Source organism: Anser cygnoides, chromosome 7 (assembly GCF_040182565.1).
Source record: "Anser cygnoides isolate HZ-2024a breed goose chromosome 7, Taihu_goose_T2T_genome, whole genome shotgun sequence".
NCBI lineage: Eukaryota > Metazoa > Chordata > Aves > Anseriformes > Anatidae > Anser > Anser cygnoides.
Window position 1 is genome coordinate 24,662,458 of NC_089879.1, and position 20,855 is coordinate 24,683,312.

The window sequence follows — 20,855 nt, forward strand, 5'->3', positions numbered from 1 at the left end:
GGCGTGGTTCGGGAGGGGGCGTGGCCTCGTCGCGATGGGCGTGGTCTGTTGCGAGGGGGCGTGGCCTGCCGGTGACGCCATCAGGCGGCGCCGCCCGCCGGGCCCGGGCGCCATGGAGGGGAACCGGGAGGAGGCGGAGCGCTGCGTCGGCATCGCGCTGGCGGCCGCCAAGGCCGGGCAGCCCGAGCGGGCCCGGCGGCTCCTGCTGAAGGCGCAGCGCCTTTACCCCTCGCCCCGCGCCCGCGGTGAGGCACGGCCGGCGGCCCGGGGGGGCCACGGGACGGGGAGCGGGGGGGGAGGCCTGCGCGGGGAGTGCGCATGCGCCATGTCTGAGGAGCGCGGGGGGTGCTGGGAAAGCGAGTCCGGGGGTGGGGGGCGAAGGGGGGGGGTCGTTAACTTCCTCCCAGTTTTGTTCATTTTCCCTCCATTTCTCCTCATTTTCCCTCAAATTCTCTAATTTTCCCTGCGTTTCTTTTCATTTTCCCCGAATTTCCCTAATTTTCCCCAAATTTCTTTTAATTTGCAGCGGGTCTCTTTTAATTTTACCTGAAATTTGTTTAATTTGCCCTGGATGTCTTTAATTTTCTTGGAATGGCTTTAATTTTCAACGAAATTATTTTAATTTCCCCTGGATTTCTTTTAATTTTTGCTGAATTTCTTTAATTTTCCCCATTTTTTTAAATTTTCTCTGAGATTATTTATTTTTTCCCAAATTTATCTAATTTCCCTGAATTTATTTTAATTCCCCCCCCCCAAAATCTTTAATTCACCCCCCAAATCTTTAATTTTCTCCCCCCGAAATTACTTATTTTCCCCCAAATTCTTTTGTTTTTCCCCGAATTTCTTTAATTCTCGCCCCCCTCCCGTTCCAGCCCTCCTGGAGGAGCTCGACAAGGAGCAGCAGGCAGCGGGCGCCCGGCCCGACCCCGACCCCAGCCCCGGGGCGCCGCCGAGCCCCCAGGGGAGGCCGGGCAGCGGCGGGGAGGCGGCCGGGGAGGCGCCGCGGGGCTACACGCGGGACCAGGCGGATGCCGTCAGGAGGTGCGTGCACTGCTGGGGCCTCGGGGACAGCCTCGTCCCGCTGTGCTGCTGCCCGCGGTCACGCCGAGAGCCCAGCCAAGTAGAACCCCCCGCAGGACCCCTCGCTCTGCTGGGAGAGATGCGCAGGATGCTCCTAAAGCTCCTGCTGGCAACTCTCAGGACACATTTATCCATCGCCCCTCTTCCCAGCACCCTTCCAGCTGCTCTCTGTCCAGCTCTGCCCCTTGTAAACGCTGGCAGTCACAGGACCGAAGCGTAGGCACGCTCACTTTATAACCGTAGTGTAAGGCACTGGGTACGGTCCAAGTTGCGCAAGGACCGCCCTGGCTGATTGGCTTCCGGGTGGATTAATTGCGCCACCCGTTTGTCCACAAATCCAGCACGCTCTGCTCTGTCTCCTCCAAGTCCTGTGAGAAGGAAGCGTTGTAGCGGAGGGCACGCTGTGTGAGCTGGGCTGCTCGCAGGCCCGGGCAGTGCCTGCTGCTCCCTCTCCAGCTCAGCCCGTGTTAGTTTTTAAGTCTGAATGAACTGGGTCTGAGGAGGTGCGGGGGAACACCAAAAAAACAGCAGTCCTCCGGATCCTGGCCTGCCATTTGTCATCCCCGCACCCCCAGATCCATCACGCTCGTGTTTTGGAGGTTGTTTGCCGGTTGTGTTCTCCTGCCTGCGGTAGTGCTGCCCAGGGAGAGGCCCTTCCACCTTTCCTGGCCTGAGTCATTCCGTAGGAGTGTTTGTGTGCCAGTAGCGCAGGCACGCTGCGGGTGAGCACGTGAGAAAAGTGGGTCACCTCTGAGGAATCAGAGATGAGTAAAGCAGAGTTCACTGAGCAGCATCAGTCGAAACCGCGCCGCGTGTGACGTTGCGGAGTCGACGCATCCGAGGCAAAGCAGTTGTCGTGGCCAGAACTCACTGCCCGTGTCTTTTCTCCTGGCAGGGTAAAGCAGTGCAAAGATTACTACGAAATTCTGGGAGTCAACAGAGAAGCATCTGACGAGGACTTGAAAAAGGCGTACCGGAAACTCGCGCTGAAGTTTCACCCGGATAAGAACCACGCGCCAGGGGCTACAGAGGCCTTTAAAGGTAACGTGCGTTCCCACCCTCGTGACTTACCCACAACCATCAGGTGATGCTGCTGAGCTGGGCTAGCAAGGACTCCCTAAAAACAACCTCATGATTCAGGCAGAGCAACATAAAGCTCTTGTCAGCAGAGTTGTCTCTCGTTCTGAGCTGGTTGTGTCGTGGACAGGGTGTGCCGGGAGCCTGAAACAGCCCCCGGGGTCGGTTTCACGGCAGGTGCTTGGTGCTCCCCTCCTAGGGACAGCCCCGGCGGAAACGCGGTGAGCTGGGCAGCACCAGAGGCAGTTGTCGTGTTTGCAGCCCCTTTGTCTTACACACACATCTCCCAGAGAGCTCCCACATACTGAGAGCACAACGGGGCTGCTGGAACTGAATCCTCCGGGAGGAATATTGCTGGACGGGCTCCGTGGCAGGGAACTCATCTGCAGAAGTGGTGTTCAGGCTCTCCTGCTTGTGGAGCGTTTCAGGCAGACCATAACCCTTCAGGTTTCTCGCTGTGCCTGACCATCAGGAAGGGCTGCGCATGGAATTCCTGGGTAGAAATGCCAGGGGAACGTTTCCTGGGTGAAACTACACCAGCTGTACAACCGAGCCCCGTCAGAACTCAAAAAGGCCCGCAGGAGCTTCCTTTCTGCCACGGAGCCTGATCCGCAGGGCCTCTGCGTGCGCAGCAGGGATGTTTCCTGGGCAATCAGGCAGCTTAAAACCGGAGTCGTTTTCCAGAAGAAATGCTGTTGCTTGGAACAGACAGAATTCGGCTTAAGCATCTGTGTCCATCTGGGAGCAGTTCTGCCCTTCTGAGGTTGTAGGGAAGGTGGCTAATTCTCTAGCACTCATGATTTTTTTCATTTCCTTTATTTCTCATCTTCCGTATCTTACATCAGAAGTCTCAGCAGGAGGAGTATGGAAGCCCGCTTAGCTGAGCTTTTGACTCGTGGTTGTGAGCGGTTGTGTAATTGCCTGTGGGCCAGGAAAATCCCCTTTGCTAGAATAAATGCAGTAGAGTCACACGAGAACTGCGTTCAGCCGTGTGGGGGAAAATAAAGGAGCAGGCTGGTGATCGTGGCACTGTGCTCCCCTGGGCTGGCTCTGGAATTGCTCCGCTCACGAGTAAAGTGAGGCCTCTTCTGACGGTAATCCCCAAAAACAGCCCCGCAGGCACTTCCCTAGGTGCCCGTACCCAAATCGTAGGCTTTTCACCTGGGTGGCACCTGCCTGTGGGATTTTGAGCAGCACGGTGGGTGCAGTGGAGCTGGAGCAGCACGGCACGTTCCTCTGCAGGCTGGGGAGGTTTGATTGTTATCGCAGAGATAAGCACGGAACTTCTTGTGCCCGTTTCACAGCGTTGAGCCATTTAAATACCACGGTCTGATTCTGGCCATCTCGGGAGGGAGATGCCCAAGACTTTTGCTGGAGCAGGGAGCAAGGCTAGCGTGCCACGAGTGCGGGGAGGGGTGAGCTCCAAGTGGACAAATTTCAGCAGTAAAAGTCTTATGTAAGGTTTGTTCGAGCCTTTTAAGGCTTAAATCCGTGACTGATAAGTGTCTTGCTGTTGGCAGATAGCGAGCTGACCCTCAGCTACTCTTTTTTAGTGCAGGGGCCAGGTTAAGCAGGGAGCATCTGCAGCCATCTGCCTGTGCCGTGAGCCGCCGGCCGATAGTTTATCCGTCAGTCCTCGCCAAGTGGCGAAAGGCAGGTTTCCTCACCTCTAATCTTGAACAGCGATGTTTGCCGAAGGCTTTGACAAGAGTTACGTGCCAGAAGCCGTGCGTTAAGCAAGGTGCCCTTTATCCTCCAGCCTCGTCTCGTTGGACCTCCCAGCCTTCAGCAGAGCTGCCGGCTTGCAGGGCTCGCCAAAGTCCAGCTGCTCCCTTCCAGAGGGTGACGGGGGAGACGTGCACCGCTCTGAGGGCTTGAGTTAATTTTTTCTAACGTTGGTGTGTTAGCTCAAGTCTTGACATTCGTCTTCCCAGTGACAGCTGATAAAACGTGAGGTCTTGTCCTGGGACCTTGTCCCAGGCCGCGGTTGCAGGCGGCTGCAGTTGTGTTGAACCACGTTTGCATCACAGCCTTTGGCTGACGTTGGGGAAAGAGCTGAACCTAGCTACTTGGAGCTAAAACCCTGACTGGGAATGAGGTGTTTCTATGTAGCTTGGTCAGCAGAAGGCTAGACGATGAACAAGATCCTAAATTGCCCCATTTTCATTGCTTAATCGCATGGTGTGAAAGGACAGGCTCGTGTGCTGGAGCCAGTCCTTGTGGTCTAGCTTCCTTCCCGGCTTGTAGCAACGTTTGCTGTGTGTGCCCTAATTATAACCGAGACGTAGAACGAGCGTATTGACATTACATCCTTCACTCTCCAAATCTCTAGTCCAAGAAGAAACCAAACACCTCGGTCTCACTGCTGGGAAAATTTTGAATCTTAGAGTTAATCTCCTGCAAAGGGCACGTATCCCCCCCTTTCCTGCTGCTTCTGCTCCTGCCTTTAACGCACCAGTCAGCCCCAGTCCTGTGAACTTCCTCACCTCCGTGCGACACGGGGAGGAGAAGGGATGTGCTCTGCAGTCACGTACAGAGGCTCTCGGGTGGTTTGGTGCCGAGGGGAAGTGGTAAACTGGGATGTGCAGGGAGAGGAGCCCAGAAACAGGCGGGGGTCCAGCGGGCTGTCTGGTTGGAAGGCCCTGCATGTCCGAGGCTGCAGAGAGGTAGCTGGGAAACCGGGGGGATTCGGTTCCACAGGCGTGGTTAACAGCCCCTGTAATTAAGCACCTTCGTTCTGGAACCTGGAAGTTCTGAAATTCACAGCTCGCTGACACAGCTTTTAGCCAGCATCTCCTCACCAGCTTTTACTTGGGATCTTAAAGTCTCTTTCAGTGATGTACCCTGTACTTAAATTCTTTGTAGTTCTGGTTTTAGGCTATGACATCAAGTGCACTTAATGCTACTTTTGAATAAAATTCATCAACTGAAATCGTACTTTCCTATACAGTCGCTTATGGCTGAATGGTTTGGGATTAGCTGTTCAAAAGAAATAACAGATTTAATGAAATGAAATGCGTAGCAGCTCTACTGCCAGTATTTGCGTAGCAATGTGTAGTTTCATTCACCTGAGAGGGTTTCTCTAGGAACACGCGCAGAACCCATACCAGCCGTATCACAGCTTCGTTATTTGAGTTAATTTAAGGCTGAGTCTCTTGGTGTGGTTTCCTTCTGCCAGCGTTTGCCAAAGCAGCGTGCCGGGTACGAGAGCTGTGCTGTCGAAGACGTGGCTGCTTGAGAATCTCAGTTGGGTGCTGAGGAAGGGGAGCCGTGCCCGTCTGCAGGGCTCAGCGCGTTATCTCAAGAAGAAAGAAGCTAATTGCTTCCTTACTGTCGATATTTCAGCCATTGGCAACGCGTACGCGGTGTTGAGCAACCCGGAGAACAGGAAGCAATATGACCAGTACGGGGACGAGAAGCTCAACCCTGCTCGGCATGGACACAGTCACTCAGACTTCCACCGCGGGTTTGAGGCGGACATCTCCCCTGAGGACCTCTTCAACATGTTCTTTGGTGGTGGATTTCCTTCCAGTAAGCACGTTAAACCTCGATCTCCTGAGAGGGACCCGGTCCTTTTGACAGTCACAGTGCAGTAGGGATTTATTGGGCAGGGCGAGGATTGGTTGGAGAGCGGTGTTGCTCTCCACAGCCGGGTTTGATGAGAGCTCTCCCTCACAAATGACCCAAACGCCTAGGGTTTTCTAAATCATTCAGATGGGAACTTGGAGAACTTGGGATCCAGCAGGTAATTCCAGCAGAGGTGGACTTCTTCCCCAGTTCAGCAATCTGTCTGCATGCTGGAAATGTTAACTGTTACTAGGTTGGATTGAACGTTAGAACGAAAATGATGCACAGGCATCTTGCGACCTTCTGCAGCATTCCTGTTCTGCCTGTCAGAAAGGTAGGGCTACTCCAGTAAAAACTGCGAGTTGCTATTTTTGCTCAGTCTTCTTTTTTTTTTTTTTTTTTCCCCTCACTGTCCCACGAGAATTCAGGAGCAGTTTTGCAGCTGGTCTCCCTCTTCAGCTGTAGTTTTGACATTTAAAACGAGGAAAAGCTGCTTCTAAGGTGGAAAAACTAACAAAATGATTTGCTTTTATTTTTCCAATTGGTATTAATCAAAAAATAAACTCCTTTGTATGAATGCTACCGTCAGTCTCCTGGGGAGTGCCATAGCTGCTGCAGCCACCTCTGCTGAGCTGTTTGGGGTCCCTCCATGACAGCCTGCGGTAGCGGACGCTTTCTTGTCCTGCATTTTAGTACACAGCCAACTTTTAGAGTTGCATTTTTATCGGTGATGCTGGCATGGAGTGTAGCCACCTTTTGTGGTTCCTTCCTAGCCAGCCAGCACCGTCGTACGTGCGCTGACGTCTTTGTATCGTTCTCCTTTTGCTCGCAGGTAACGTCCACGTGTACAGCAACGGCAGGATGCGGTACACCTACCACCAGAGGCAGGACAGGCGAGAGCATCAGGGAGATGTAAGTGGAGAGCACGCAGGGGGCCGGGAGCCTGAATGTTTTTTCCAGTACACAGATCGTCAGCGAGCTGGCGGGGCTGCTTTGTGCAATAGCCCAGCTCGTTGTCACCTCCCGGTACAGAAAGCTGGAGTCGTGGGAAGCAAGCTGCCTGCAGAATTTTCACTCTGTAATTTACTGCTGGTGGCTCTCCCAGGACTTTCAGAGCTCTCTTCCAGCAGGGAAAACACTGGTGTGTTCTTGAATCTGTGCCACCTCGAAATGAGATGACACCAGTAAAACGTACTTGTTTTTAGCAGAGAATAAGCATTTCCTCTCTCATTTCGTTCTCTAATTTTAAAAGGCAGATCCAGCTTTCGGATAATACGGATACACGTGGCTCCTCCCAGCACGTACCCGTTCTCCCTTTTATCTCACTATGCAAGATGGGGTGTTTCTAGTCTGTGATGTGTAATTAACCAAGGAAAAAACCTTATAGCCTGAGCTATTTTGGGGTTTTCCATCACAGAATCTGCATATGTCTCCAAGCCCTCTGACCTGGAGAAATGAGAATGTGGGACTTAACATAACCCTGCTCTTTTAATAGCCAGTAAAATACTTAAAAAGGAAAAGAAAGAAAGAAAAACTGAGAACTTCCTGAGTAGTTCTTCTCAAGGTTAAAGGGGGAAGCGCATTCTGCCAGAAGCGGAGGGAGCTCAGAGGTGAGGCGGAGGGGGAATTTCTTTCATCTGACCCCGAGGAGGGGAGAGCGCTTTCACAAACCAGTTCTGCTCACCAGCACGAGCAGGATGGGAGCCTCACGGGGCACAGAGTCAAACGAAGGCAAACAAAGTACAGGCGTGAGGCTTTTGAAATTTGCTCACCAGGTTCCCCCTGCCTGTCCCCTTCAGTCAAACCTGGAGACATTTGGACCTGCGGAGTCAGGCTGTCCTTTCTGGAGGAGAGCTGTGGGCGGCCGGACTTCTCCCAGTTACTTTGGGGAGCCTATGTTGGGCAGGGGAATTCAGGCTGTGTTGGGGCTGGGAGGGAGGGAGGGAGAGCGATGCTCTGGGGTCTGCCTACAATGCTCCACTGTGCGTTTCTGTTCCTGCAGGGTGGCCTCGGGCTGTTTGTCCAGCTGATGCCTATCCTCATCCTGATCATCGTGTCTGCTCTCAGCCAGATGATGGTCTCCAGCCCTCCCTACAGCCTGAGCCAGAGGCCGTTAGTACCCGTTACTCTGAACCTACTGAAGCGGGGTGGGTTCTGGAGGGCTGGCTGATGCTGTCGGGGTAGGGAGCTGGGCGCTCTGCTTTTCCCATCAGTTCTTTGCTTTATCTCCTCCTGCTCTTGCTCCCAGGTGTCTCACACGTCAGAGAAGGCCACCTTGTTTTCAGGCAGGTCTTGGGATGGAAGGGTCTGTTGGAGGGTGCTCACTGGCCTGACGGACTGGGGCTCTGACAGGGAACTTCTGTAGCCTGCAGCTAGATGGGAGAGGGACGGAGTAAATGCCTTTGAGAAGCTGTAGCCCAGCAGGGCTGTTTGGGTACACTGAGATCCATGTGCAGTGGGCTGAGATGTAGAATTAAATTGGGGTACAAAAAACTAAATTCGGATCTGTTTGTCCTAAAAGCCTCGGCTGGGTTTACATCTAGTGCAGAGCAGTAGAAGCAGGGGGGAATAAAAGACACTCCCAGAGAAATCCCTTGGTTTTGAGCTCTGATCTTGCCATGGAATATCTAGGGCCAGACGTTTACTGTGCAAAAGCAGTGCGGTTTCGTTCCAGACCCTGTGGAAATGCCCTGCTCTGCTCACTGCTGACAAATTAAACGAGTTTTTGTTCTCGGTCACCCTGTGGTGCCAGCAAGGAGCAGAGAACAGGAGTGATTTCTGGCTGCGTGCATCGCTCCTGCCAGAACCCTGACGTACCCTCAGTGCAAGTTTCCTATGTGCAGGTAGAAGGCCAGCAGAGGGTGGCTTTGGTTATGGCCCGTGGGCCCTGCTGGGTGTCACTGACGGCGGTGTTTGCTGGTGATTACATTAAATGCTCTAAAACCCAGCTCGGCTTTCGGGTTCAAGGTAAGGACTCTGGCGTTAGCACTGAGAGCCAAAAGACAGAGCAAATTGGAGCGAGGCGCAGCTAAGGGTCCTTCTGAGAGGCTAAGGAGTATTGAGATGTCACTTCTGCGGCTGAGGGCGATGAAACTAAGCCCATGTGTGTCTCTGCTTGTTGGTTTTACACTGGTGAGGAGGTGCTTTGTGGGGCGAGAAGGCGCCCAGCGCAGGGCAGCTCTGAGGCAGGCAGGGATTTGCTCCAGTCTTGTCAGCTGGAACATCACCCCCGAGCCTCGCTGTGCTCAGGCGGCAGCAAGCCAACCGATTTCCTACTTCGGGTTTGGACAAGAGAAGCAAATGAGCTGCCCTGGCCTCTCGGTGGTGTTTTCTGGGTGAGGCGGAAGGAGCTGGAGCAGCAGCGTGCTGTGCCTGTGCCGGCAGGCGGTGCTGTGCTCTCACTCAGGCAAAGGAAAAAATGCTGAGCTCAGCTGTTCCTGGGCAGGAAACGAGCTCGCTGCACTGAACCCAGCGCGCCGCAGGCAAGCTGCTGAACCTGGTGAGGTTTCAGTGGCATGGGGAGGTTTTAGTGCCCCTTGTTTATAGGAAGCTATTGCTGAGAATGGCAGAGTTGTAAAGAAACACTTGTCACTCGGTTCCCTTTGTAAACCTCTTCCAAAAATAAAGTTTTTGTTGACAGACCCGTCTAGGTCAGTGCCACCCTGCTCAGCAATGCCTCACCGAATCTGCCTGACCAAATTGCACGTCTGCCTCCAGGTAGCAGGTTTCTGGTTTCTTCTGCCCCTGCCTGTTTTCAGTATGCTCCAGCAGCGTGCTGAAGCTCTGTGAGCTCAGAAAGCTTCTCCTCTGAGGGCTCATTTTGTAGCTTCCTTAGTTCAGCTTTACACAGAAGGAGAATACAGACTTGTGGAGGCATCAGGGCTCTGTCCCGACAGGTAAAGCAGCGAGCTGAGCTGCCAGCAAGCACTGCCTTGGTCTTGAAAAGTGGCAAGAGAGCTTTGGGTGCTGTTCGGTCTGTGGGGTTACCCCCCATTCGTCCCAGAGTGCTGGACCCTGATGGAGCGTGCGGGAGTGTTTGACTCGCTCCCGTGCACCCTGCTCGCAGGCTGAAGGGCGAGCCGGATGAGTTGGTGTTTGTACCTGGCTCAGGAGTCAGGCTTGTGTTTGATGCAGCAGCCAGCTGGTATTTATTACGGGAGACTTTGGGCATGTCTCCAGCTGGAGCCGTTCCCGATGAATCCAGTGTTTGGGCACAGGTCCTGTGTTGCGGCTTGCAAACACGCCCCAGTGAGTGTCTCTAGGTTTGCCGGAGCGCTGGGGAGAAAATAAGAACACAGTTTTGTCTGAAATGCAAATCCGAGGGGGTAGGGTTAGGGTAAAGAGAGGTTTCCTTCCAGAAAGTGCTTGCTGTACTCGTCGGTGCAGGCTCGAGCGTGGAGTGGGATCTCATTTTGTTCCTGCAGCAGCAAACGCAGCAGCATGTGGTGAGCCGGGGGCAGCTGACACCGCTGGGGGTGGCAGATATCCCCAGGGGACAGCGCAGGGTCCCAGGTCTGGCCGAGGGGCGGCTGGGATCGCTGCCTGCCCTCTGCTCTGCCCTGCTGCCTGCTCGCACCCCGAGCTGTGGAACCAGCCGTGGGGCTCCCTGCCGGCTTGTCCCTCCCTGTGCTGCTGCTTCATTTCCACCAGAAAGGTTTCTCATCCCCTGAGCTCCAAGGCGGTGGGCGCATGGGGGTGATGCATGTGGTTCACGGCGTGCTGTGCGTTACGGGGAGCCGCGAGGCTTTGGCCGTGCCCTTCAGGTGTCTGATGCTGTTCTGACTTCTCTCCTGAGCCAGGTCCGTGGGTCACACACACAGGAGAGTGACAGAGCACCTGAAAGTCGTCTACTACGTGTCTGAGAACTTCGCCGAGGAGTACACAGGCACCAACTTGAAGAACGTGGAGAGGAGCGTGGAGGACGACTACATTGCCAACCTCCGAAATAACTGCTGGAAGGAGAAACAGCAGAGTGAGTAGCGTGGGCTCAGGGGCAGAGGGGGTTCTCTGCTGTAGAAAAAAACAACTGAGCTACACTGAAGTTGTATTTTAACACCGTGTAGGCACATTTCGCAGCCTGCCGAGCAATGGGCCTCTGCGTTTCTCCTTCCCCGTGCTCGGTGGGACTTGGCCAGGTGAGGGGTCTCCTTCCCCGCCGTGCTCCTAATGCCGCGCTTCTCCCTTTGCAGAGGAAGGCTTGTTGTACCGGGCACGCTACTTCGGGGACTCGGAGCTGTACCAGCGAGCGCAGAAGATGGGCACCCCCAGCTGTAGCAGACTGTCAGACGTACAGGCCTCCCTGCACGGATAGTCGCTGCCGGCCCGCTCGGCGGAGCTCTAAGTACGAGCTGGTGACGCTCCCTGGGACGGCAGAGCACGGCGCAGTAGTGCTTTTAATACTTAAATCTCTGAGGCACAAGTCTTCGTGAGTCTCCTCTGGATGCGCGCACGTAGCGGGGGGAAGCACCCCCCTCTGTCAAGCCTGCACTCCTGACCTGGGAGATTAATTCTGTTTAGTTTGCATGTCAGCACCCCGGCTCTCTCCAAGCTCGCTGTTTTTGCTGGCGTTGGTTCTCTAGGAACAAAGCAAAGCCCCGGGCGTGCTGGCGACTCGGCCGAGCTCTTGTCAACTGCGCGCCTGATGCAGCAGCCGCGCGCGCCTCAGCTGGCTGAAGTTTTTTTTCCTTATCTCGCTACGCCTTTCCCAGCCGCGGCAGCCAGCCACCGCCTTTGAATGAACCCTTTTTGTTGTTTTATTGTCTGTTTTATTGAAAAAGTCGTTACCCGTGGCACTAAAGAAGTGTGGTGACCGGGAATGGACTCGTAGAAAACAGATGTTCCTTGCCCCCCTCTGCCTTCCCCTGACACTCGAGGAGAGCAAAGCAGAGGGTTGGAGCTCACGGCAGGTTGTAGAAGCAGCTTCGTGTTCACGGGGGAACAAAAGGGGCCGAGCCGGAGCCTGGAGGACAGGCGGGTCGGAGAGCTGGGGTTAGGGCGAGCCGGATAGCGCAGGTGAAGGCGGGAGTGCTGGGTCACGGGGAGCTGATGAAAGCCAGGAACACTTGGGCAGAGCCTGGAGTCCTTTTTGTGCCCGATTATCTGGGCTGGTTTCACCTACCAGATGCTCTGAGGGTGGCCCCATCTAGCCACGCAACCTTTTGAAAGCAGAGTTTCTGTACAAAAGAAATTGAAGGTGAAGCCCACACCAAGTTTTAGTTGTACGGACACTACTGAGCCTTACAAGGACTTCTTGGGGGCGCTGGACATCCAGCTACCTGGCTTCCAGACACGAGTAAAGAGGTTTAGCAGTGGAGCTGTTCTTTGTTTTCATCCTCCCTGCCTCACGGAGCATGGCTAAAAGCTCGAAGGCCCTCAAAGCAAATCCTCGGGGTCACGTTTGGCCCTTTTTGCCTGCACCCCGTTTTTGGAACCACTCTTTTCTCGCTTCTCCCACTCCTGTTTTCATAACCGCGCCTCCTCTTTCACGGCAGCCCGGTGTTACCACCTGCCTTCCTTCAGGAGGAGGAATTCGGCGCCGCTGCGTGCCCGCGGTCTGAGCAGAGCCTCCCGAAATGCGGGGCCGGGCGGGGAGCGGCGGGGTGGCGGCGCGCCGTGCTGCTCTGCGGGACTCACACCCTTACCGCTTTCGTTCCCAGACTGGAAATGCCTGAAGACTCTTGGTGAAGTGCACTGAGGTGACGGACTTTGTATTTAAGGAATCAAACCTGATATTAAAATGGAATCGGAGAATTAGCAACGCACAACTGCCCTCTTTCTTCTCTCTGCCCGTCTCCGCCGTTACGACGTCTCAGGCAGCATTTAGGACAGGAAACACAGCTGCCCGTCCTCCTCCTCCCCTTCCAGCACCACTAGCCTGGTTGCTCCTAGGGTACCACAACCATCAGAACAAGCGCGTGGCGTGTAAGGTGAGAGACCCAACCACAAAGCCATGAAGCAAAAGGAGACCCTCGTGACTGCGCTGGAGAGAGAAATCGGACAATTTGGTGATAAAACTTTAAACAAAAAGAAGTATAATCTATTTAGAATTAATTTATAGCTGTATATATGTTGTACTTTTAAACTATGCAGGGGTTGGATGATTAAATTATTTTGTTCTCTGCCCAGCTTGGCGAACGGGGAAGCGGGCAGTGTCTCTTCCCGGGGTATCACACTCTGCCTGGCACACGGAGCTGAAAATCACTTTGTGGTTACTGCACTTTGCTTTCTCGAGGACAGCGGCGCTCTGTGGCTGGGGATGTTGACGCCTGCCTTCTGGGTTGTAATAAAAGCATTTCCAAAGCTGCAGGGGGCGAAAAGCAATTAATGAAACTGCCCAGATTTGCAATTTGGGTTTGCAGCGTTGGCAGAAGCTTCCGCAGGTCAACTGAGCGCTGGAGCCGCATTCAGCGAAGGAAAGGATTGTCCTGGATGGTTTTAGTTCATCAGTTGTTCGGTTTATGTCTGTGTGTAACCTTTTTTTTTTTTTTTCAGTCTGCTTTTAATTTTGCCTCGTAATCAGTGTGCAGCTTTCGGTCTGTAAACAGGGCTTTCCACGAGCTGTGTCCCTTTGTTAATTATTTTGTGCCGCACCCGGCATCCCTCGCCCAGCAGCGCTCCTGTTTGCAACGTGGCCATGGCGCGCTGTCGCCTGCGTTTCTTCGGGGAGTCCTGTGAAGTGCTGCTGTCCGTACAAAACGGAGCTGTGCATCGCCTCTGCTGAAGGAAGTGTTGCTGGGGGGACATCAGTGGCTGCACCCAGTCCCCTCAGAGCCGCTCAGTGCTGCCGCAAGCCCCGGCTTTGCTGGCTTGGTCAGGCAGGACCTGGATGAGAGTGCTCAGGGCTGTGAGCCGTCTGAGAAGCGAATGAGCGGAGTTAGGTCAGCGGGATAAACTGGAGCCTTTTTCGTCCCCTGCGGTTAATTTTTGCCTAAAGGCTTTGCCTGTGAGGGCCATCCCCCAGCACCCCAGGGGAGCTGATCAAAAGAGCAGCGGTGGGTGCGAGGGCTGGGAGATGAAGCGGTGAGTTGGGCTCCTTTCTTCAGCAATAGCAGTCCGTGTGCTCTGTCTTTGGCTATTTGTTTTGCAAAGCATCAGCCCTCCCATCAACTGTAAGCCTTATTCCACAGCTACCACAACATGGACTTGATTTTAAAAGTTGTCTTTTTCCTCCTTTTTTTTTTTTTTATGGTACCTCCATCTTTGGAAGGCATGGGGTGGAAGCACGGCATTTTGAAATAGCTCTTAATCGAGGCACGGCCACACAGAGCTCATGGGGGTGGGGGGATTAAAAGAAAAACCACGTTTGCAAGAGGTGCTGAATGTCTTGCGAAACGGCATTCCTCGCCCAGAGCCTGCCCGCCGAAACCTTCGGATTTTTCGAGTAGATTTCCATGGATAATACGAGTGGGAAAGCATAGATCCTAACGGATGCTCCTGGAAGCTGCATTTCTTGATTTAGAGTTAATTATCAAATTGTACATCTATAAATAAATGTTTATATCGTGAAAGGCTACGGCTGTGCTGGTGTCGTGCAGATCCCTGGGCAGCAGTGGAAGTGGCTTGGTAGGAAATGAGGACGGAGCAGAGGTGCTGTCCCTAGGAGAAGGGGAGCGGTGGCGTCCACCAAACTGCTCAGAAAACAGGTAACTCCCTGGTTATTTAGTGTATTTTTTTTTTTGACTACACCAAGGCAGAACCACCAAGCCCCAGCGCCTGAGGAGCACTGGGAGCTTCATGTGAGGAGGGAGTGCGAAGATGCTGGGAAGAAGATGGAGAGAAGGGAGAGGTTACTGAGGAGTATGGAAAGAGAGGGGAAAGCCAAAACACGGCCGCGGCCCCGACCCTGGCAGGAAGGGCAGCCTCGCAGCTCTTTTGCTTTCCGAGGCTGGCCTGGGTTATATTTTTCTTTCCATAATTGTGCTTGGGAAGAGACTTGAGTCAACAGTTGCCTGGGCTCGCAGGAGCCTCCCCGAGCTGGCACCCGTTCATCCCCCGTGTGCGGACTGCAGCGAGCAAAGGAAGGAAAAGCTCACTGAGGCTGACCAGAAAATGGCATTTTTCACCCCAGCCCTGTGCTTTCAGCTGCCCCTTTTCCTCCATCTGAGCCTGAGCTGTTTTTTGGGGGATATGTCATTTTCCTCCTGGCATTATGCTATTCCTCTAGGCTTCTGCAATGGGGAGAGTGATCTTTTAGGCTTCTAAAATATTGGGAAAAGCAGATGCAAGCCCAAAATCTTGGCCCAAGCCCCTGCACTGAGGCACATGGAAAAAAATAAAAAGAAAAAGAAATCCCAGCATCACCCTGAATCCTCCTGGAGGAACAAACTGATGCTATTTAGAATGGGATTATTGCTAATGGCTGCTAGCAGATTGCTAACAGCCGATTCTGTGTTAGCAATTAAATTAATAACTTAATATCCCAATTTGTAGCCTCTCCCGGGTCGGTTGGAAGCCAGGCCTGACTGCCAGCCGCTGTGCACGCGCTGCTCTCCCTCCCAAATTTTGGCTCCTGCAGCTGATGGGGTCAGCCCCAGCACCCTGCTGTGAATGAGGAGCTGGGAGATCAAATGGGGGGAGGCAAATTTCATGCTTTCCTTCCCATTCTCAGCACCCCAGTGAGCAACTTGGCCCCTTAAGGCCACTCCCTGAAAAGGCCCTGCTTTGGGTCTCTTTTCCCCAGTTCCCCAGCAGTGACCCAGCCGAAGTTCCCCCCTCCTGCCCAGCCCCACGCTCCCAAGGGCCGGGATTTCCTCTTGTTCCCTTTTCCCCCTCCTTTGAAGCCGGGCTGCGAGGCTTTGATTTCCCCTCGCCGAGTTCCTGGCAGTGGCGGTGACTCAGTGCAAACAAAGCCCGAGCCGCCGGACCCCTTGGTTCTGCCAGCGGGTGCCTCCGCGCCCTTAATGAGCTGCCGCTAACGAACGTGTGTTGTTGCCACCAGGAAGGGTGGCAGCTCCACGGCACGGCGGTTTCGGGGGGATTTTGCTGTGGTTTGGGCCGTGCCCAGGCTGGAGGAGCAAGAGATACTCAAGGTTTTGGTGTGCTCAGTGGCTGTTGTGTGGGCAATTTGGGCTGCCCGTTAGCTCCTTCCCCACCTCGTTAGCCTGATTGGGAAGGCAAGCATTTAGCTGGGGTGGCTCCCCAGGGAGGGAGGCAGCAGGGGATGGCCAGCACCCTGAGAGCATCCTCCTCCAGCAGGTAGGGAGTGAATGGGGCCCCGCTTCTGACACCATAATTTATTTTTTTTAAGGTGAAATCAAGGTGTCTGGGGGTATTCCTGTATTTAACTCCTGGGCCTCGCTCACTTCATGGCTGCCCATGCCCTAGAACAATCCCAATTTTATTTATTTAAATAAATTCAGAGGTCTCCCTCACTGAAGTGCCGCCTGGGTGCTGCAGAGGGGAGCCTGATTTTGGCCGGCGCCACAACCAGCCCCGCCGTGTCCTCGCGGGCCCCCAGACACCCCTCTGCCTGCCCTGTCCCCACGGGGCAGCTAAATAAAGCCTCGCCGGGACCTTCTGGCACCTTCCAGGGAGCTGCCAGAGAGCCTCTCGCTGCCCCAGGGACCTTGCTGCCCATCCGCCCCCGGGGATCACAGAAAGGGCATTTCGCTATAAATAGGAGCCACGGCTCAGCTACCGGGGCTGGATCTGTGCCGGGGATGTTTGGGGTGGCCGCGGGGCGTTTGGGGGACCCGGCGCGGATGGGTTTGGTTTTGTCAGGCTTTTTTCTGAGTGTTCTGTGAAGCCCTGGGTCATTCCGTGCAATAGCAGCTCTGAGAAGTGACACCGAGTCCCCCGCGTGCGGCCGGGGGACGAGCTGGGGCTGGCATGGCGCGGGGTGAGCCCCTGGCGTGCTCAGGAGAGGGCGGTGTAAAAATACGTGTAAAAAGCTAAAAATAGCCTGAGCCACGCCATGCCTCAGCAGCCAGGATGGCGGTGACACCGCTGCCGGGGCAGCGACGTGCCTGCTCTGTCCCGTGACACCGGTGCGAAGAACTGCCCGTTCTGCAGCGCGCCTCGGCTGCTCCGCCTGCTTTTGGGGTTCTGTGAGCTGGGCCACCTGCGTCAGGGATTTTTGGACTGTGCCACGGCCCGCCTGACCCCAAAAACAGGGCTGTGGACGAATGATCCCAGCTCAGCAGCCCTTGGAAGCGCCCAAATTTTGGGACCTGGAGGGGACAGATGCCCTCGCACAACCTGGCTTTTGGAGGCGAGCTGCTCCCGGTGGCATCCCCGTGGTGTGCATAGCCTCAGCTCCCAGCGCTCGGGGCCGTCCCTTTCAGCAGCAGCAGCGAGAATCTCCAGCAGTCAGCGTCTGGCTGAAGAGGAAGGGAAAAAAACCAAACAACCCTGAGCCAGAACCGACTCGCACTCAGAGGGAAGTGTGTAATTTTGTCTCTCAGCCTGGGTTTAGCCTCTGCACCTCGCGCCTGACCCAGCGTGCCTGCTTTAATTACACTGCAGTGAAAGCCTCTTTTCTGAGTCGTTTAATTGCGGGCTGGCGTAATTGCACTCAGCAGTGTGGATGTGAGGAGGCAGCTCAGGAGTGTTTTGAGGGAAGCACTGCCTGTGCAGACCAGGGCAGATTTGACAACCCCCCCCCCCCCAAGACCTCCCCGCTCTCCCTCCCTCCCTCCCCCTTTCACCACACCCCTTTTACCAGACACTCCTGTTTTTTTCCCAAATTCCCCCCCCCCGGCCACTTCCTTGTGGCTTTGGTGACGGGGTGCTGCCACCCAGGCCTGACTCAGCCCTGCCTGAGTCACAGCCCCATGCTGAGGTGCACCAGGACACCTGCCCCTTCCTCAAGGGGGGCTGCTGGGAGGGATTCCCACGGGCGCGGGGCACAAGGGGGGATCTGGGTCATCGGGGAGGCAGTTGTGTCATCCGTCAGAGCCCAGTGAAGACAGGGAGGCGGCAGGTTATCAATTAGACAGGTTTTATTAGAAAAGTAAAAAACAATTGCATAGGAAGTCTTGCACTTGAACATCAAGTGTATGAGTGTAAACTGTAATCAATGGAGCGCACAGGGTGTATCGGTGAGGGGTCCCGCCCTCCGTCCCCACAGCACCTTGCACGCCCCTCTCCCCCAGGCTCTCCTCCCTGTGTCATGGAGCCATGACACAGCTCCAGACCCCTCCTGCCACACCAGGAGCCCCAGCACAGCTGCCCAGGCATCAGCAGGGGAGTTCTGTCTTTGATCCAGGCTTCACTCCGCTGTCACTCGCTCCCACACGCGCGCCCTCCCCCAGAAACCCCATTGATTACAATCGTTGTTACAACAAAAACAATTAACCAGGAGGAGACCGCCTGCCCCCGCGGCAGCCCCGCTGCCGAGCCCAGGGGCGCAGTCACCGCAATCATCCTACAATCACGGAAGTGTGAGGCAAGCACCGTACGGCCCCGCGCCCGCCTGGCAGGGGGGCTCCACACCAGGGCCTCCCCCGCAGGGCCTCCGCCTGCCCCAGCTACATCCACCTACGCCCTACTCCAGCCTAACCTAAACTACTGCGGCCACTGGGAGCCGCCACGCTCTAACCAGCTCGGCGAGTGTCAGCTCTTCCGAAGCACTTGGGTGAGCCGTGTCCCCTTCAGCACTCTTCAATGAGCAGCTGCTCGGAGCTGTACAGCTTCTTCTTGATGACCCTGAAGCCCGTGCTCAGCTTCAGGGACTGGCTGAAGCCCGGGGTGAACGCGGGCCCCGAGGCAAAGAGTCCCTGGATCTTGGGCCAGAGGCGCGAGTCCAGCCGCAGCACCAGGGTGAGCTGGAAGGTGGGCACCACAGCGGGGTCCACGGCGATGTGCCCCACGTCGTGGCAGGCCTTGCCGTGCTCCACGCAGAGGTCGAGGAGGGCCCCACGCAGCCCGCAGGGCTCGCTGCAGGCCAGGCGCAGCAGCTCCGTCCTCACCTGCGCCACGAGCTGGGCCGGCATCAGGAGGCGCGAGCAGCGCTGGGCGCCCAGCGCAGCCTTCCCCAGGGTGGCCTGCACCAGCTCCAGCAGCTCGGCGCACAGCACCTCGTCCTCGGGGTCGTGCAGCAGCAGGTCCAGGTCCGGCAGCGAGGCCTGGTCGGCGGAGTCGAGGTCTGCGGAGAAGAACGGGTCAGTACCGGGCAGCCTGAGGGGCTCCACACGGCGATGGGGGGATGAACGGGGCGGTGTGGCGCGGCCCCCCACTGATCCCCTCAGGGCCTCTCCCCTCACCAGGGCCCTGTCCCCTCACCAGGCCCCAACCCCCCAGGGCCCCCCCGGCCCCTCAGGAACCCCCCCGCCGCCTCACTGCCCCCTCCTCAGGGCTCCCGCCGCTCACCTCCCTCCGAGCCGGAGGCGCTGCCCAGCGACTCGCAGTCGGAGCTCTCCATGCGGCCCCTGTCGCCGCCCGCCAGCCGCTCCCACAGCCCGGCCATGACGAGGGCTTTAGCAGCGCTGCCACCGCGCGCACCCCTACGCCTTCTCCCGCCCGCCGCACCGCTCTGAACGAAGAACCGCCGCCGCAGCGGCTTATATAGACACGGAGCGGCAGGCCACGCCCCCCGGCCGGCGCCCTCCGCCAATGGCAGCGCGGGGCACGTCCGCGGCGTCTCTCCTGCCCGGTGACAGCGGGCACGCGCCGCCCCCCTGCCCCCTCCTCCCTCCCCCCCCCCCCCCCCCTCCCGGCCCCTCGCCTCAGGGCCCGGCCGCCCGCGGGCGCTGGGTCCCGTCGGGCTTCGGGTCCCGAAATTGCCACAAAAGTCGGTGTTTTCACACATCTCCCCGCCCGCCCCCGCCTTCCTGGCCTCGGCAGGGCTCGGTCCCGTGCAGTCAGGCCGGGTGCTGGGTCAGGGCTGGTGCCCCCGAGGCGGGGGGCTGCCATTTTGTGGCGGCCGGGGGCTCGGTGGCAAGGGCAGCGCCGCTTGTCACAGACAAAAAACACTCCAAAATGCCCTAAAAAAGCTTTTTTACCACAGATTGTTGTGGTGTTTCCTTAGCTGTAGGGGTAAACACCCCCCAACTCTGTGCCCCCAGTGATCTGGGTGCTGTGTGTCTGCACCCCTGCAACAGCCCCGCTTTTGGGGGCAAAAACGAAGCAGCCCCAGCCCCAGCTGACAAAAATGTGCACTGGTGTTTGTGCAGTGGCCGTACGGGACGGCGAGACGGGCACGTACGTGCCTGGAGACACTCAGATGGTGCTTGGGAGCCGGGTTCTAACAAAATTTACCTCACGGTTTTCCCCCTTCTTCAGTCCCAAGTTGCCTGTGCAAATGTTTGCCAAAAATAGATTGGGAACAAAATGGGGTCAAAATGGGGGAAAATGGTAAACGAGTGGAAAAAAAAAAAAAACAAAGGATAACAGGGACCACATCTTGCTAAAAATAAGCTTGAATTCAAACACAGACATCCCAGGCTGCGCCGAGCGTAAATATTTTTCTTTCTTTGGCATAACATCCCCCCCCCGTTTCTCTGCGACCCTCCTGCAGCGGAGTCCCAAGAACAGGGGTTTTGGGCCCAAAATCAGTTTTCCTACATCGCCAACCACGGTGCTTCCCCTCCCCGAAACCTCCCGCGGTGGGGCCCGAGGGGCTCTGCGGCCCCCGTTCCTGCGGCGTGCGCACGTAGCGGGGAGCGAGCCCGGCCAAGAGGCGCGGGACTGTTTGTGCAGAAACTTTCTGGACAGGCTGTTCCCGGCCTGCCGGGACCCCCCCGCCTCCTTCCCTCCCCGCCGGAGATTAGATTCGCTCCATCACGCTGCTCCGCTGCGCTGGAGGGGCCGGGCCCGGGGGGAAGGCGATGCAAGGGGCTCGGCGAGTGCCTCGGCGCACGTCCACGGCGGGCGGTGGGCACGGATTTCTGCCCCGAGGGGCTGTGGCTACCCCTGTCCTTGCCAAGGTCCCAAAAAGTTGGGTTTAGGTGGATTTATGCTTTATTTCTGCATGCAGGATGGGGGGGGGGGGGGGGGAAGGGCCGTGAGTGCCAAAAAATCTGCTTGGGGACATGCAAGTGAAACATGGGCGTGCTGAGAGGGGGGCACGGAGCATCCCCAGCCCCTCTGTCCATGCGTACACCCAAAATGCGACCCACGCAGCCTGGCCACGGTGGGTGCTCGCACCCCACGGCCAAGCCCCCCGTGCCAGGGCCGCACGCACGGCGTTGGGG

The 20,855-nt window shown here is 56.3% G+C and overlaps 2 protein-coding genes across 2 annotated transcripts; one reads left to right on the forward strand and one right to left on the reverse strand.

Annotated features, from left to right (window-relative positions):
* Nucleotides 1-11: 11 nt before the first annotated feature.
* DNAJB12 (DnaJ heat shock protein family (Hsp40) member B12) lies at nt 12-13,280 on the forward strand. The gene is made up of 9 exons (XM_048069356.2): nt 12-245; nt 873-1,041; nt 1,976-2,121; nt 5,503-5,688; nt 6,557-6,636; nt 7,727-7,836; nt 10,524-10,696; nt 10,914-11,065; nt 12,381-13,280. The coding sequence occupies exons 1-8, from the start codon at nt 35-37 to the stop codon at nt 11,033-11,035; spliced, it is 1,197 nt and encodes a 398-aa protein (XP_047925313.2). The 5' UTR covers nt 12-34; the 3' UTR covers nt 11,036-11,065; nt 12,381-13,280.
* Nucleotides 13,281-17,645: 4,365 nt separating this feature from the next.
* DDIT4 (DNA damage inducible transcript 4) lies at nt 17,646-19,215 on the reverse strand. Its single transcript, XM_067000873.1, has 2 exons — nt 19,033-19,215; nt 17,646-18,808 (listed from the first exon to the last, which is right to left on the reverse strand). The coding sequence occupies exons 1-2, from the start codon at nt 19,127-19,129 to the stop codon at nt 18,315-18,317; spliced, it is 591 nt and encodes a 196-aa protein (XP_066856974.1). The 5' UTR covers nt 19,130-19,215; the 3' UTR covers nt 17,646-18,314.
* Between the last annotated feature and the right edge of the window lie 1,640 nt (nt 19,216-20,855).

Coding starts and splice junctions, on each gene's coding strand:
- DNAJB12 (XM_048069356.2), top strand. CDS start 35: ATGGGCGTGGTCTGTTGCGAGGGGGCGTGGCCTGCCGGTGACGCCATC. Junction 2,122..5,502: donor GGCTACAGAGGCCTTTAAAG/GTAACGTGCGTT, acceptor TCGATATTTCAG/CCATTGGCAACGCGTACGCG. Junction 7,837..10,523: donor TACAGCCTGAGCCAGAGGCC/GTTAGTACCCGT, acceptor CTCCTGAGCCAG/GTCCGTGGGTCACACACACA.
- DDIT4 (XM_067000873.1), bottom strand. CDS start 19,129: ATGGCCGGGCTGTGGGAGCGGCTGGCGGGCGGCGACAGGGGCCGCATG. Junction 18,809..19,032: donor CGCCTCCGGCTCGGAGGGAG/GTGAGCGGCGGG, acceptor TCTTCTCCGCAG/ACCTCGACTCCGCCGACCAG.